The following is a 13,973-nucleotide window of genomic DNA, read 5'->3' as shown; positions in this document are numbered from 1 at the left end:
AGGTCTTGTAGCTTATAGTTTCAACCACTTTGACCATTATTTTAAACTGTAGCATGTTGGAAAATAGCAGATCTACAAGCTCATAGCACGGGCACCGAGTGCCGCATATTTTCAGTTGGGGGTCGGCAGCCAGTTACACGTCATTTTGGGTTCGTTGACATGAAATAGTTTGAGAACGACTAACATAGAAACATAGGTTTTTCAGAAAACTGTCATGATTTATATAGAAGACATTTGTAGCATATACGGTCTCAGGTCTAAAAACAACATTTGTATGGAAGGGAAAATGAAGGTCTCGGTTGTTTGATATGAACTAACTCACCACAATGGATCCAGGCAGCTCCAGGACGACTGCAGTTTCATCCTGCATCCTGATGAACTCAGGCCCCATGTCCTGGAAAAAGGACATCCACAGAGGAATACTGATCAGATCATTGAGCGTGCGACAGCAGCTTTGGTTTGGGGGGAAGGGATGCTGGGGAAATGACCCTGAGGAAGGCAGCAGTGTGTGGAATGCCTGCCAAAACGTTTAGGTTTTAATCTTACTTACTTTTGTCCGTTATTTTGGCTCTGAAACTACTGTATAGTCCTTTGATTCTCCTTTCAGGGACATGACCCTATTGATTTGTCCAGAATATTATTGTGTTTATACCGGCCTTTATCTTAGAAAGTTAAAACCACGTCCTGGTGTCGAACGGTTTTTGGGCATGTCATTGATTTAGGCAAAAAATCTCAAAATAACTAAGAAAATAAATATTCAAAGAAACATTTTCAAACAATTTTTAATAATTATTAAAGTTCGACTGCTGAACCCGACTCTCCCGTCCTAATTCATAAAGACCTCCTTCCCTGCCGAACCCGGCTTTTCCGACTTTTGTTTTAATTGTTTTATTCGCCGATTTTGATAACTTTTAAGACATACAATGTTTTCCGCGGACCCATGAATCTTGACATTTTCTGTAATATACACATCCGTATTCCATGCTTTTTGCGCAGTGCTACACACTGAAGAATCATGATGTAACGTTACAGCAATGGAACAAAAAAGACATCACAACTTCCTTGTCTCGCCTTTAGTTTCTTGTCGTTCAGACTGGACGTGGAGTCGAAGCGGGCGATGGAGCGCCTGTGGTCCAGGTAGGGGCTGCAGGGGCTCCGTGTCAACATGCGCCAGCTGCTGTAGCTGTCTCTGTGACGACCGCCGCCGCCGCCAGGGGGGATTCTGGGAACAACATGGGAAACAATTGATTTCCGAGTGTCTTCGAAATGGAGACATCCATCATTTTGACAAAACAAACAACCTCTCTGACAACATGATTGCTGGCATGGAAGTAAACTTACGTTGGAGTTATTATATCTTTAGTTCACTGCATTCATCATTCTGTCATTCTGTACGTGTTCGTTATTCTGTTATACCATTCGTTATGCACTTGAGCCACTTGTAATTATTGTAATTTATTTGACTTTCGAGTATTAAAGAAATTCTCTTTTATGAGCGGTGTTGTTCTTTCATACTGTACATGTTACGGGCAGTAAACCCCTAGACTTCAGAACAGTCCGTAACAACATCTGTCTGTCATAATAAGACTCATCTTGTGGTTTTCAAATTGCTCGCTATAATTAAGTTCTCGTTGGGGCATGGAGCCAAGCTGGATGCACCGCGTGGAGGAATCGGAAACAAATAGTCACCACGGTGGTGATCAGAAACGTACCCCTGCCTATGCCACCCGGACCACCCTTTAAAAGGCTAATCTATTTAATTAAACTATTAAACTAAACTAAAGTACTGGGGGTGGGAAAAACAACTACTATTACATGAATCTAACTCTAATGCTGTGTTCACACTGGCAGCTATGTACAAAGATACAGGCTACTATTTTTTTTCCAGTTGAAGACAGCAACATGAAGATAGCGAAAATAGCTGATCTACAAGCTCGATCAGCTATTTTCGGCGCGCAACCCAGCACTCTTTAGCTATAGAGATGCGGTGTACGACATGGATTTCTAAACAATTTTGTTCAACGCAAAATACTGTGTTCAAGTTCAGGAGACTTTGGTAAAAAAGCAATTCTCCTGAATGCTGCCTTCCGACATGGCATGGAAAGGAGAGGAGTGGCATTTGCATTTCTTTCACCATGTAGTAAATGCTACATTCGTGGTCTGGAAAGGGCAGTTGTTTTACAGACGGGTAAAAGGGCAGGGGCTGAAGCCCCCTTTGGTGTCTATGTGTGCACGTCCCTGATCATCATCATCATACCCGAGGGGTTCTGGTGTATAAGCGGCTCCTGACAACCTTCTGAACCTGTTCCTCAGGGTCCACAGCGTGGAGTTGGAGGAGGAGCCACCTGGAAGAGAACACAGCCAATCAATGAGTTGGAGGAGGAGCCACCTGGAAGAGAACACAGCCAATCAATGAGGTCCATATCCTCATGTTGAGGTTTATTGATTGATTGAATACTTTATTAACAAACAGGTGTGCAACGATAAGCACAGAAAAGAACAGTTCCATATGAGGTCTGCTAATAGGAATATATGTAAGCACCCGATGAAACATTATGACGAGAGCAGGATCTTGGCTTCACTCTAACATCAAGGAGGTCGAGACGACACCCCAAAGTATTCCACCAGATCTGGACTATATGTGGACGACATCAGCCTGCTCTCTGACAACGTGCAGCAAGCACAGGAACTCCTGACCAGAGTGGAGTCTGAGTGTGCCGAGGTGGGCCTCAGGTTGAATGCCAAGAAAACTGAGGTTATCTCACTGGATCATCCACATCTGACAACAACAGGAGGCATTGTGCTGAAGGAGGTCAAGGACAATCCTGGTCTCTAAACTGCCTCCCCCTGGCCACCCGGGGCACCTGATGGAGGGGAAAGGAACTGGTTGGAATAACGTGTTCCTTCCACACGCTACGTCCAACCAGGGAAACTCCCCCTGTCAGGTGTAAAGGAGCAACTTGGACACTCATGCATGAGTTCAAGTCCGTTGCTCTCCCCAGGTTGGCGGAGGGTGTGTAGAGCCCAGGATCACATTAGATAATTGACACAGGGGTGAAAAATTGGTTACAAAATTGTGGGATAAAAATTATAATAATTCAACTGAGTAAGATCTGAAAGTGAGGAAGGCGCTTGCATGGAGGGCCCTGAACGGCATGGCCAGTGTATATGGAACTCCGATCTCCCCCGACAAATCAAACTCAGCTTCTTCTATGCAACGGTGGAGTCTGTTCTCCTATACGGCAGCAAATGCTGGACCCTGAAGCCAAACCCTGCAGAAGTCTCTAGAGACGGATGCTACACCAGCACTTAACATCAGCAGGAGCGTACCAAAAATACCCTGTATGATGGAACACCAAGGGTGAGCCAGAAAGTATAGCAGCCTGCAGGAGAATGAGACTATAGCAGGACTATATGCCAAAGACACCAAGAACTGCCAGCCAGCAAAGTAGCGCTGTGGGAACAAACACACGGGCACCGGTTACGAGGATGTCCCACATTAACATACAGTTGGGTGCCACCGATATTGTCCCTTATCATTTGACCCATTTAGGCCTGACCTCCAAATTTAAAAAAAATCCTTCTAAATCCTCCAGTTTTCTGAAATAAATATTTTCACGATTTTTCAAAAATAGCAGACCTACAAGCTCGTAGCGCGCCACTCGGTGGCGCGCTAGGAGCTTGTAGATCTGCTATTTTTCAATAGCTAAATTATAACATAATGTTTAAAACACCAAAAGGGGTTCCCGCCCAAAATGGGTTAACTGTCCTTTTGCGCAGATCACGCAAACCTCAGCAAAAAGAAAAGGACAATATCGATGGCCTCCAACTGTAATATGTGGATGTACTCAAGAAAGATTCAGCTGGCCAGATGTATGGAGAACCGAGATGACTGCAAGCGACGATGGAGGTCTCGTCGACCCCGAGAGACTCTACACGTTTCTCATTGTAAAACACAGTGTACTACATTGTATTGTCAGTGTCTCACCATGCAGTCTCTCCCTGACCATCTGGCTGCGATCTGTGAGCTGAGGCCCATTCTCTGACACTGGCAAGTGATCAACCTGCAAAGACATGCACGCACGCACGCACGCACGCACGCGCACACACACACATTTTTTATTGGCTATAATCTTACTGTGATTAAATTATGTAGCTATATAAGCATATTAGTTAATGTTCTGCTGTCACACACGTGCCCACGCACGCACGCACGCACGCACGCACGCACACACGCACACACACGCACGCACGCTGTCAGCACCTGGAGGTTACTTCAGTAACCATGGTTCTTTAAGCAAATGTGCGAAATTGTTCCCCTATGGGGAGCGCGGGAACCCCTTTTGGTGTTTTAAGTATTATGTTATGCTTTAGCTATTGAAAAATAGCAGATCTACAAGCTCATAGCGCGGCACAGAGTGCCGCGCTATGAGCTTGTAGGTCTGCTATTTTTGAAAAATTGTGAAATCGATGTGCCTCAAATCATTGAATATATATATTCTTTCAGAGCGAATGTCGGCGGCCAATTACATATATTTTTGGGGTTATTGGCATGAAATATTGAGCACCACTGAAACTCAGAAAACTGTCAGGATGTTAAGACATTTTTTTAAATTTCGACGTTTGATTGATTGATTGATTGATTGAAATATGTATTAACAGTTTGCAGAATTACAGTACATTTCAAGCACAAACTCAATACAAAGGCTGTTAACTGTGAGTGGACGACCCAATTAAGCATTACACTTGTTCACAAGAGGGTCCACCATGTTCAATTCATCAAAACATTTAGAGACGTACAAATAGACACTTCTATATAGACAAAGAACAGAACAGGAATTCATCATAATGGAGGTAAAAAGGGAAAAGAAACATATACAGTGAGGGAAAAAGTGCATTAAAAGAACGTATGGCATCCTTCCGGTACTCACAGAGTCTTGGAGCACGTTGTCCACCATCTGTTTGAGCAGCATGTCAGCAGGGGGCAGCACTGAGTTCTTGTAGTGCCGCTGGCTGCTCTCCAGCACCGTCAGCAGGTCCGTGCGTCTGGGAGCCTCGTCCTCGCACATGCTCAGTAGCAGGCTGTCCAGAGCGGCGCTCAGCTGGACCGGCTGGGGACGGACGGGACGGGACGGGACGGACGGGACGGACGGGACGGGTACAGGCTTTAGGTCCCACGTTATTATTGGGCTGACAGCAGTGTTGTTTTTGACAGCAAATTTTGATTTAATCATAGTCTTTTGAATAGTTTTCATTTAGTTTTAGTCAAATTTTAGTCACCTGGAATGTCTTAGTGTTAGTCTAGTTTTAGTTGACTAAATCTACAGTTGATTTAGTCGGCTAAAATATGTTTTGATGGGCCTTGATGCCGTCGTAATGGCTGGGTAGATGGACGGACGGACGGGTGGGTGGTTTGGCATGTATCAGACGCTTAATCCAGAGTGATTTACAGTAAACATGCAGGAACAACACACGGTAATACATAAAATACATACAAATAGTTATCAAGAATCCTAAGAACCTAAATGTATTGAAGTGCAGCAGAATGAAGTGAACGTATAGTTCCTGGTTCTGAATCCTAAGAACCTAAATGGTATTCAGTAGAATGCAGTACCTGGTTCTGAATCCTAAGAACCTACATGTATTGAAGTGCAGCAGCAGAATGTAGTACCTGGTTCTGTGGAAGGTGGTAATCCACACACCAGTACAGCGTCATCCCCAACGAGTACACAGCCATCTGATGCAGGAAGGAAAACAAAACGCACACAGTGATTCTCAACCTTTTTATATTTTCCACTAAAAGTATAAAGTAGGCCTACAAGATTTGCCTCTAAGTTGTAGTGAGGTAAAAGTACTGGAAATAGGCCTTCAAGTAAAGTAGCCTACATACCTCAAAACTGTACTTAAGTACACTACTTAAATGTACTTATACGTTCCATCACTGGCACTGATACACAGTGGCTCAATGGAGAAAAGTGCTTTCACTGCTTTAAGCCGCGTTCACACCGCCAGAAGCTGGAAAAATAAAGCACGCTTAAAAAAAAAAGCTATTCATTCCAAGCTTCAAAATTAAAACGCTGGTATGCATAGAGATAGCATGGGAGCTGCTTCTAGCTTCCTTGGTGTGAATGAAGCATTATTGGGTTGATCCTTTTCATAGCATGTATTTGTATGAATGTAATTCAATCAACCAATCAATCAATCAATCAACCATCAAACCCAACTCTCTGACCCAACAATAAGGTTACTCTCAGAGAAATAATCCAGAAATCTTAACCAACTTTTACCAACCCATGACTTGGGTCAAAATAAATCCCTATAACCCAGGAAATGGTTATGGCTCTGAAAAATAACCCAGAAATATAACTCAACGCAAGTATAACACATGCAGGAATTGGGTTACAGAAATAAACAATTTTTTTACCTTTATTTAACCAGTAAAAACACATTGAGAGTGAGACTGTGTCTCTTTTTCAAGTGGGAACTGGCAGAATACATACAGTAATTACACTTTCAACGCTGCATTGTTGTCAAGTTATACAGCCAAACATTAAATCCATGAAAAATACCTCCAGGAGCCTAGATATAATATATACAACAATACTCCAAAATAGTACACTAACAATAACCAGGTACAAGACATTTTGAAAACAAATACACAAGTACATTTATGGACGGGAACCAAAAAACTATAAGTATATGGGCATATATGCGAATGCTAGTACATCCGAACATGTGCAGGTGTTGGATTGTACAGTTAAGATGATCCTTTTGAAACTTCTCAAGGGAACTTTCAACTTAGTGTCCTTGAGCAAGACTCCACCTCCACCTACCTTCTCCACGGGGGTCCTGGGGGAGGCGGCGTGACCCTGCTGAGCCTCCGGGGCGGTGAAGGAGATGACGTCCTCCGAGCGGCCGCAGCTCTTGAAGGCCAGGTTCCCGTTGGCCGACAGCAGCACCGAGCCGGGGCTCAGCACGCTGCACATGCTGCCTGGACCTGAGTGGACGGCATGGTTGAACAGAAGGAGAAGGACGTTAACACTTTGACTTCTAAACACGACTTGCCAGTTGCCTGGGCGCTATACTCTCCCTCTGCCAACCTGGGGAGAGCCCCGAACTGAGCTCATGCTTCCTTCAATGCATGAGGAGTGAGCAGGCCGCTTCTTATCACCTGACAGGGACCCTGAGAGTCCCTTTGAGAATGACTATCCTAGATTTGTATGGTAAATTCCACATTGGATCTGTACTCGGTACCGACCGATACACAAGTTGTGGGTATCGGAAAAAAGTATTGGGATGGAAAACATTGTATTGACCATCTCTAGTCCAGGGAGCCATGATGAACAGGGGCCCTCAGGGGCCCTCAAGCAGCCCTGCAATTTACTAAAATAGGTTCATGCTTAAATATGTTATCATGACCATGACCCCCTCCTATGTTGTCATTATAGACATAGTATTAGCTCAGATGAGATCAACACTGGAGTGTGGGTTACCTTTGCTGGAGATGTCGAGGAGGGCCTGCGAGGCGAGCAGCAGCAAACCCCACACCTCGTCTTCCTCCAGGGCCGAGCCGCGAGCCTCCAGCACCTCAGCCAGGGTCACAAACGTCCCCATCTGTCACAGAGCATCATTACATTACAAACAAACTTATACAGGATCACAAACGTCCCCATCTGTCACAGAGCATCATTACATTACAAACAAACTTATACAGGGTCACAAACGTCCCCACATGGGTTGGGGGGGGGGGGGGGGAAAGAGGGTAGGCCTATCAATCTTAGTTCTTCTTTCCCTTTCAGCTTTTCCCTTCAGGGGTTGCCACAGCGAATCATCTGCCTCCATGCATGTCGCCCTGTCCTCTGCCACAGCGAATCATCTGCCTCCATGCATGTCGCCCTGTCCTCTGCCACAGCGAATCATCTGCCTCCATGCATGTCACCCTGTCCTCTGCCACAGCGAATCATCTGCCTCCATGCATGTCGCCCTGTCCTCTGCCACAGCGAATCATCTGCCTCCATGCATGTCACCCTGTCCTCTGCCACAGCGAATCATCTGCCTCCATGCATGTCACCCTGTCCTCTGCCACAGCGAATCATCTGCCTCCATGCATGTCGCCCTGTCCTCTGCCACAGCGAATCATCTGCCTCCATGCATGTCGCCCTGTCCTCTGCCACAGCGAATCATCTGCCTCCATGCATGTCACCCTGTCCTCTGCCACAGCGAATCATCTGCCTCCATGCATGTCACCCTGTCCTCTGCCACAGCGAATCATCTGCCTCCATGCATGTCGCCCTGTCCTCTGCCACAGCGAATCATCTGCCTCCATGCATGTCGCCCTGTCCTCTGCCTCATATTCTTTCACACCAACTCAATTCATGTCCTCTTTCACTACATCCATAAATCTCCTCTTTGGTCTAGTTGTCCAAACCATCTCAGTCTGGCCTCTCTGGCTATTATAGGCAAAACATATCTGACATTTGCTGTCCGGCCTCTACTCGTTCCTGATCCTATCCATCCATTTAATAATAATCTTTATTGTCCCGAAGGATGTTCGTCTTCACAGTCTGTTCAAACACCCACATCAAGAACAACACAGAGCACATAACCACATAACACCAAGACAATACAAAAACATGAGGTCCCCACTGTGTACAGAACCATCCTATCATACATGTACTGTGTACAGAACCATCCTATCATACATGTACTGTGTACAGAACCATCCTATCATACATGTACTGTGTACAGAACCATCCTATCATTCATGTACTGTGTACAGAACCATCCTATCATTCATGTACTGTGTACAGAACCATCCTATCATTCATGTACTGTATACAGAACCATCCTATCATTCATGTACTGTGTACAGAACCATCCTATCATACATGTACTGTGTACAGAACCATCCTATCATTCATGTACTGTATACAGAACCATCCTATCATTCATGTACTGTATACAGAACCATCCTATCATTCATGTACTGTATACAGAACCATCCTATCATTCATGTACTGTATACAGAACCATCCTATCGACGGGGCAGTTTGTTTAATGGCGCGATGGCTGAGGGGACAAAACTGCTACTGAAACTGACCATTTTCCATGACAAGGTTCTGTATCTTGCAGGTGGCATGAGGTTAAAGAAGCGATACAGAGGATGATCAGTGTCATTTGATATCGAAAGTGCTAGCCGTGTGATGGCCTTATTGTTCATATCAGTTCATATCATATAGTGCTAGCCATGTGATGGCCTTATTGTTCATATCAGTTCATATCGGTGGCGGCGGTGGCTCAGGGGTAGAGTGCCTGGATGGTAACCGTAAGGTTGCCAGTTCGAACCCGGGCTCCCGCAGAGTTACTGTCGAAGTGTCCTTGAGCAAGACACTGAACCCCTAATTGCTCCCGATGTGCTAGTTGGTGCCTTGCATGGTTTCCGCTGCCATCGGTGTATGTATGTGTGTGTGAATGGGTGAATGTAATGCACAATCTCTGTAAAGTGCCTTGGATAAAGGCGCTATATAAATGCACCATTTATATTTATTTATTTATTTATATCATAAAGTGCTAGCCGTGTGATGGCCTTATTGTTCATATCAGAAAGTGTGGGTGTAGGAAGTCCGATAAGCTTCGAAGCAATACGGGTAATACTGAAGACTTTGTTCCTGTTAGGCATGGGCAATATGTACATACATGCAGAACAGTACAACAGAACATGTTGAATAATGATTTAAACACCTGGAGGGTGGGGGTTTGTCTTATGTGCAGAGGCAGCTCATTCTAGAGCTTGGGAGCTGCCACTGCAAAAGCCCGGTTCCCTCTGAGCTTCAGCCTGGTTTTAGGCACCACCAGGAGACGCTGGTCAGGGGACCTAAGGGTCCGTGTGGGAACATATATATAGGGTTTCAGCAGTTCAGAGATAAATGGAAAGATAAGACATGGACTATCGCTGCACTGGATTTCCTCTCTCGACACCCTATCATTATGCTTTCTCAAGATCTACAAAGGCACAATGCACACTCCCTCTGACCTTACACACACACACACACACACACACACACACACACACGTAGGAGTTTCATTACATGTATAGGCATTACGTTTAGTTTGACTTTATCAGTTCCCACGGATAAATATTGTGGGAATTGTGAGTTGTGAGCTTGTAGATCTGAGCAATTTTCTAAATGTTTGCCTCGTTATATTATTTGACAATTTGGCCAAATGGCACTATATATACCCTGTTCTTATCCCCTCAGTCGGGCAAAGGAAGAACTCCCCAAAAAATAACTGTCGGGCAGAAACCACCTATCTCCATAGTCGTGTTAATACGTGTTAATCATACTACAAATGTATCAAAAGTAGAGCACGCACGCACGCACGCACGCACGCACGCACGCACGCACGCACGCACGCACGCACGCACGCACGCACGCACGCACGCACGCACGCACACACACACACACACACACACACACACACACACACACACACAGACAATCACACAAACACACACACACACACACACACACACACACACACACACACACACACACACATGTGCGTGCACGTGATGCAGACAGAGAATATAATTATACATCAAAAATGGACTATACCGTATAGGTAAGGACACACGCACACACACGCACGCACACACACACACACACACACACACACACACACACACACACACACACACACACAGTCACACACACACACACACACACACACACACACACACACACACACACTTAATGGGGTGCAACGCTGCAGAAGTACAGTTCCGCAGCTCTCTGCAGAATGCTGCAGCATTGCAGCAGTCAATAATATTGCAACGGCGGGACGTTACGCTACTAATCCACTCAGGGAGTTTATTTGGCTGGCAAAGAGAGAGTATACAAAAAACAAAACAAATGCACCGGTACTGTTCATTCTGTGAAGTAAATCAGCGTCCAGTCCAGTGTTCAGCAGTGATGCACCATGAGGCAATAAGCAGCTCACTATAGAGAGGCTTCTACAACAATGTGACCCCTTTCCAGTGATGGAAAAAGCACTCAAATGTTTTACTTTACAGTATCAATACTGCAATCTAGAACTACACTCCGTGATCATTAGACCCTGTACTGTACTGTACTGTACTGTACTGTACTGTACTGTACTGTACTGTACTGTACTGTACTGTACTGTACTGTACTGTACTGTACTGTACTCTGTACTTAGGCTCAAAGCCCACGTATCGCCCTATGTGAGGGGACTTACTTTAACTGACTAAACTTGTTTTGAATATTTAATTAAAATTAAATAAAATAAACTCTCACACTCTCATGCCAGGTATATGAAGACCTCTCTACCCATTCAGCTATGGCTGCCCATGGGTTGCCAGGTACATGAAGACCTCTCTACCCATTCAGCTATGGCTGCCCATGGGTTGCCAGGTACATGAAGACCTCTCTACCCATTCAGCTATGGCTGCCGGTGGGTTGCCAGGTATATGAAGACCTCTCTACCCATTCAGCTATGGCTGCCCATGGGTTGCCAGGTATATGAAGACCTCTCTACCCATTCAGCTATGGCTGCCGGTGGGTTGCCAGGTATATGAAGACCTCTCTACCCATTCAGCTATGGCTGCCGGTGGGTTGCCAGGTATATGAAGACCTCTCTACCCATTCAGCTATGGCTGCCGGTGGGTTGCCAGGTACATGAAGACCTCTCTACCCATTCAGCTATGGCTGCCGGTGGGTTGCCAGGTATATGAAGACCTCTCTACCCATTCAGCTATGGCTGCCGGTGGGTTGCCAGGTACATGAAGACCTCTCTACCCATTCAGCTATGGCTGCCCATGAGTTGCCAGGTATATGAAGACCTCTCTACCCATTCAGATATGGCTGCCCATGGGTTGCCAGGTATATGAAGACCTCTCTACCCATTCAGCTATGGCTGCCGGTGGGTTGCCAGGTATATGAAGACCTCTCTACTCATTCAGCTATGGCTGTCCATGGGTTGCCAGGTATATGAAGACCTCTCTACCCATTCAGCTATGGCTGCCGGTGGGTTGCCAGGTATATGAAGACCTCTCTACCCATTCAGCTATGGCTGCCGGTGGGTTGCCAGGTATATGAAGATCTTCCACATCCACTGAGAACGTTAGTTGTTCCAGTTGTTGCCGTTGCTAGTCATGGCTGCCAGTTCCCACCTGATGTCGTGTGTGAGGTCAGACTGCTCCAGACCGTACTGAATAACTGCTAGCTTACATAATGTCTTGAGGCTCGGACTGAAGTCTAAGACATACAGGTCATCATGGGTGGTGTCTCCTCCAAAGAGGATGATACGATCTCCCACCATGCAACAGCACATCCTAGACATCGGAGGCGGTCCTTTCCCCTTGGGCTCAACCTTCTTCCAGGAGAAGGTCTCTGGACTGAATTTCCACACACCATTGACATCCTGGTTACCTTTGCGGACACCAAATATGTACAGCTCCTCATTGTAGGTAAATGCTGAATGCAAACAGCGTATTTCTGGAAGAAGTTGTGTAGAAGGTGTGCTCAGCCAGTCGTTGGTCTCTGTGTCAAACACTCTGATGCTGTTGGAGGCCCCCTGGTACTCATAGCCCCCAAATACAAACATCTTTGTACCGATGATGGTGGAAGAGTGAAGGAATGTAGCAGGAGGTGGAGTTCCTCTGGTGTTAAGTAAAGTCCAGACCATTGTGCTGGTGTCAACTTGTACATGTCATTAGTCCCTCCATTAGTCAGCTTGATGTGTCCTCCATGGATAAACATGACCTTGTCCAACACACAGGCTGAGTGCCACAACCTCTTCTCTGGAACAGTCCCAGAAACCCTGGGTTTGATCCATCTGTGGGCGTCGACATCAAATGCATAAATCACGTTGCAGTAAGCATAGCCTCCCCAGAGGTAGACAGTATCTTCAATCAGCACAGCTGTGTGGCCACAGCGCATGGAGGGAACCTCAAGGTGAGGTTCTCTTCCAGGTGTCAGAGGCAACCTGCTCCAGCACAAAGACACTGTGTTGAAGACGTGAACTTCAACCTGGTCACTGTTGTTCGTCACTGATCCGATCGCGTACACCTTGTGTCCGACTGTCACAGCCGCATAATGTCCTCCTCGTCCGTTCAGATTCACAGTCCACCTCAACATTTTACACACAAAGACAGGGCTGAAAAATCTGCAACTTCTCAAGCGCTGTTCTCAAATTAAATCCACTCAGATTGCTCACAGCACCACTTATATATTGGTTCAGACCTACAAGTAACGACGTCATCTTGATGACATCACATTTTGTCCAGATATGGAGGTCAAGTCATTTTACACTTGGTTGCATGCTGAAAATAGCTGCTCTGGACAGGGCTCCATATATGGAGCTGGCCTGTTCTGACATCACAACACTCCATATTTGGGCATGACTGACACATAACTCCATATATAGGAATAAAGGAACACAGAGAGACACATGCTACAGAAATCTCCATATATGGGCATAAAAGGGACACAGACAGGTGGGTGGAACGGGTACTCTGCCTTTCCGGTTGTCCAGAAGCAGCACAAAAGCCTCTGCCCGGCTCTACGGGTGGTAGAGTTTCTGCTATCTGCCTCGACGGAGCGGGTGGTAGAGTTTCTGCTATCTGCCTCGACGGAGCGGGTGGTAGAGTTTCTGCTATCTGCCTCGACGGAGCGGGTGGTAGAGTTTCTGCTATCTGCCTCGACGGAGCGGGCGGTAGAGTTTCTGCTATCTGCCTCGACGGAGCGGGTGGTAGAGTTTCTGCTATCTGCCTCGACGGAGCGGGCGGTAGAGTTTCTGCTATCTGCCTCGACGGAGCGGGTGGTAGAGTTTCTGCTATCTGCCTCGACGGAGCGGGTGGTAGAGTTTCTGCTATCTGCCTCGACGGAGCGGGTGGTAGAGTTTCTGCTATCTGCCTTGACGGAGCGGGTGGTAGAGTTTCTGCTATCTGC

General features: G+C 46.1%; 1 protein-coding gene across 1 annotated transcript in view; it reads right to left on the bottom strand.

Moving 5' to 3' along the window:
• Positions 1–7,614, bottom strand: part of frmpd2 (FERM and PDZ domain containing 2) — a gene marked incomplete at its 5' end in the record, with an annotated part of 36,554 nt that extends 28,940 nt beyond the window's left edge. Inside the window, 7 exons of the mRNA XM_079491889.1 lie at positions 323–394; positions 1,072–1,222; positions 2,258–2,345; positions 4,928–5,111; positions 5,672–5,737; positions 6,834–6,997; positions 7,494–7,614. Coding sequence (XP_079348015.1) covers positions 323–394; positions 1,072–1,222; positions 2,258–2,345; positions 4,928–5,111; positions 5,672–5,737; positions 6,834–6,997; positions 7,494–7,614 — 846 coding nt within the window. The remainder of the gene's footprint in view (positions 1–322; positions 395–1,071; positions 1,223–2,257; positions 2,346–4,927; positions 5,112–5,671; positions 5,738–6,833; positions 6,998–7,493) is intronic.
• Between the last annotated feature and the right edge of the window lie 6,359 nt (positions 7,615–13,973).

The sequence above is a fragment of the Electrona antarctica genome, assembly GCF_951216825.1.
Source record: "Electrona antarctica genome assembly, chromosome: 22".
NCBI classification, from domain to species: domain Eukaryota; kingdom Metazoa; phylum Chordata; class Actinopteri; order Myctophiformes; family Myctophidae; genus Electrona; species Electrona antarctica.
Note: the sequence above shows the minus strand (reverse complement) of the source record. Positions and strands in the feature narration are given on the sequence as shown.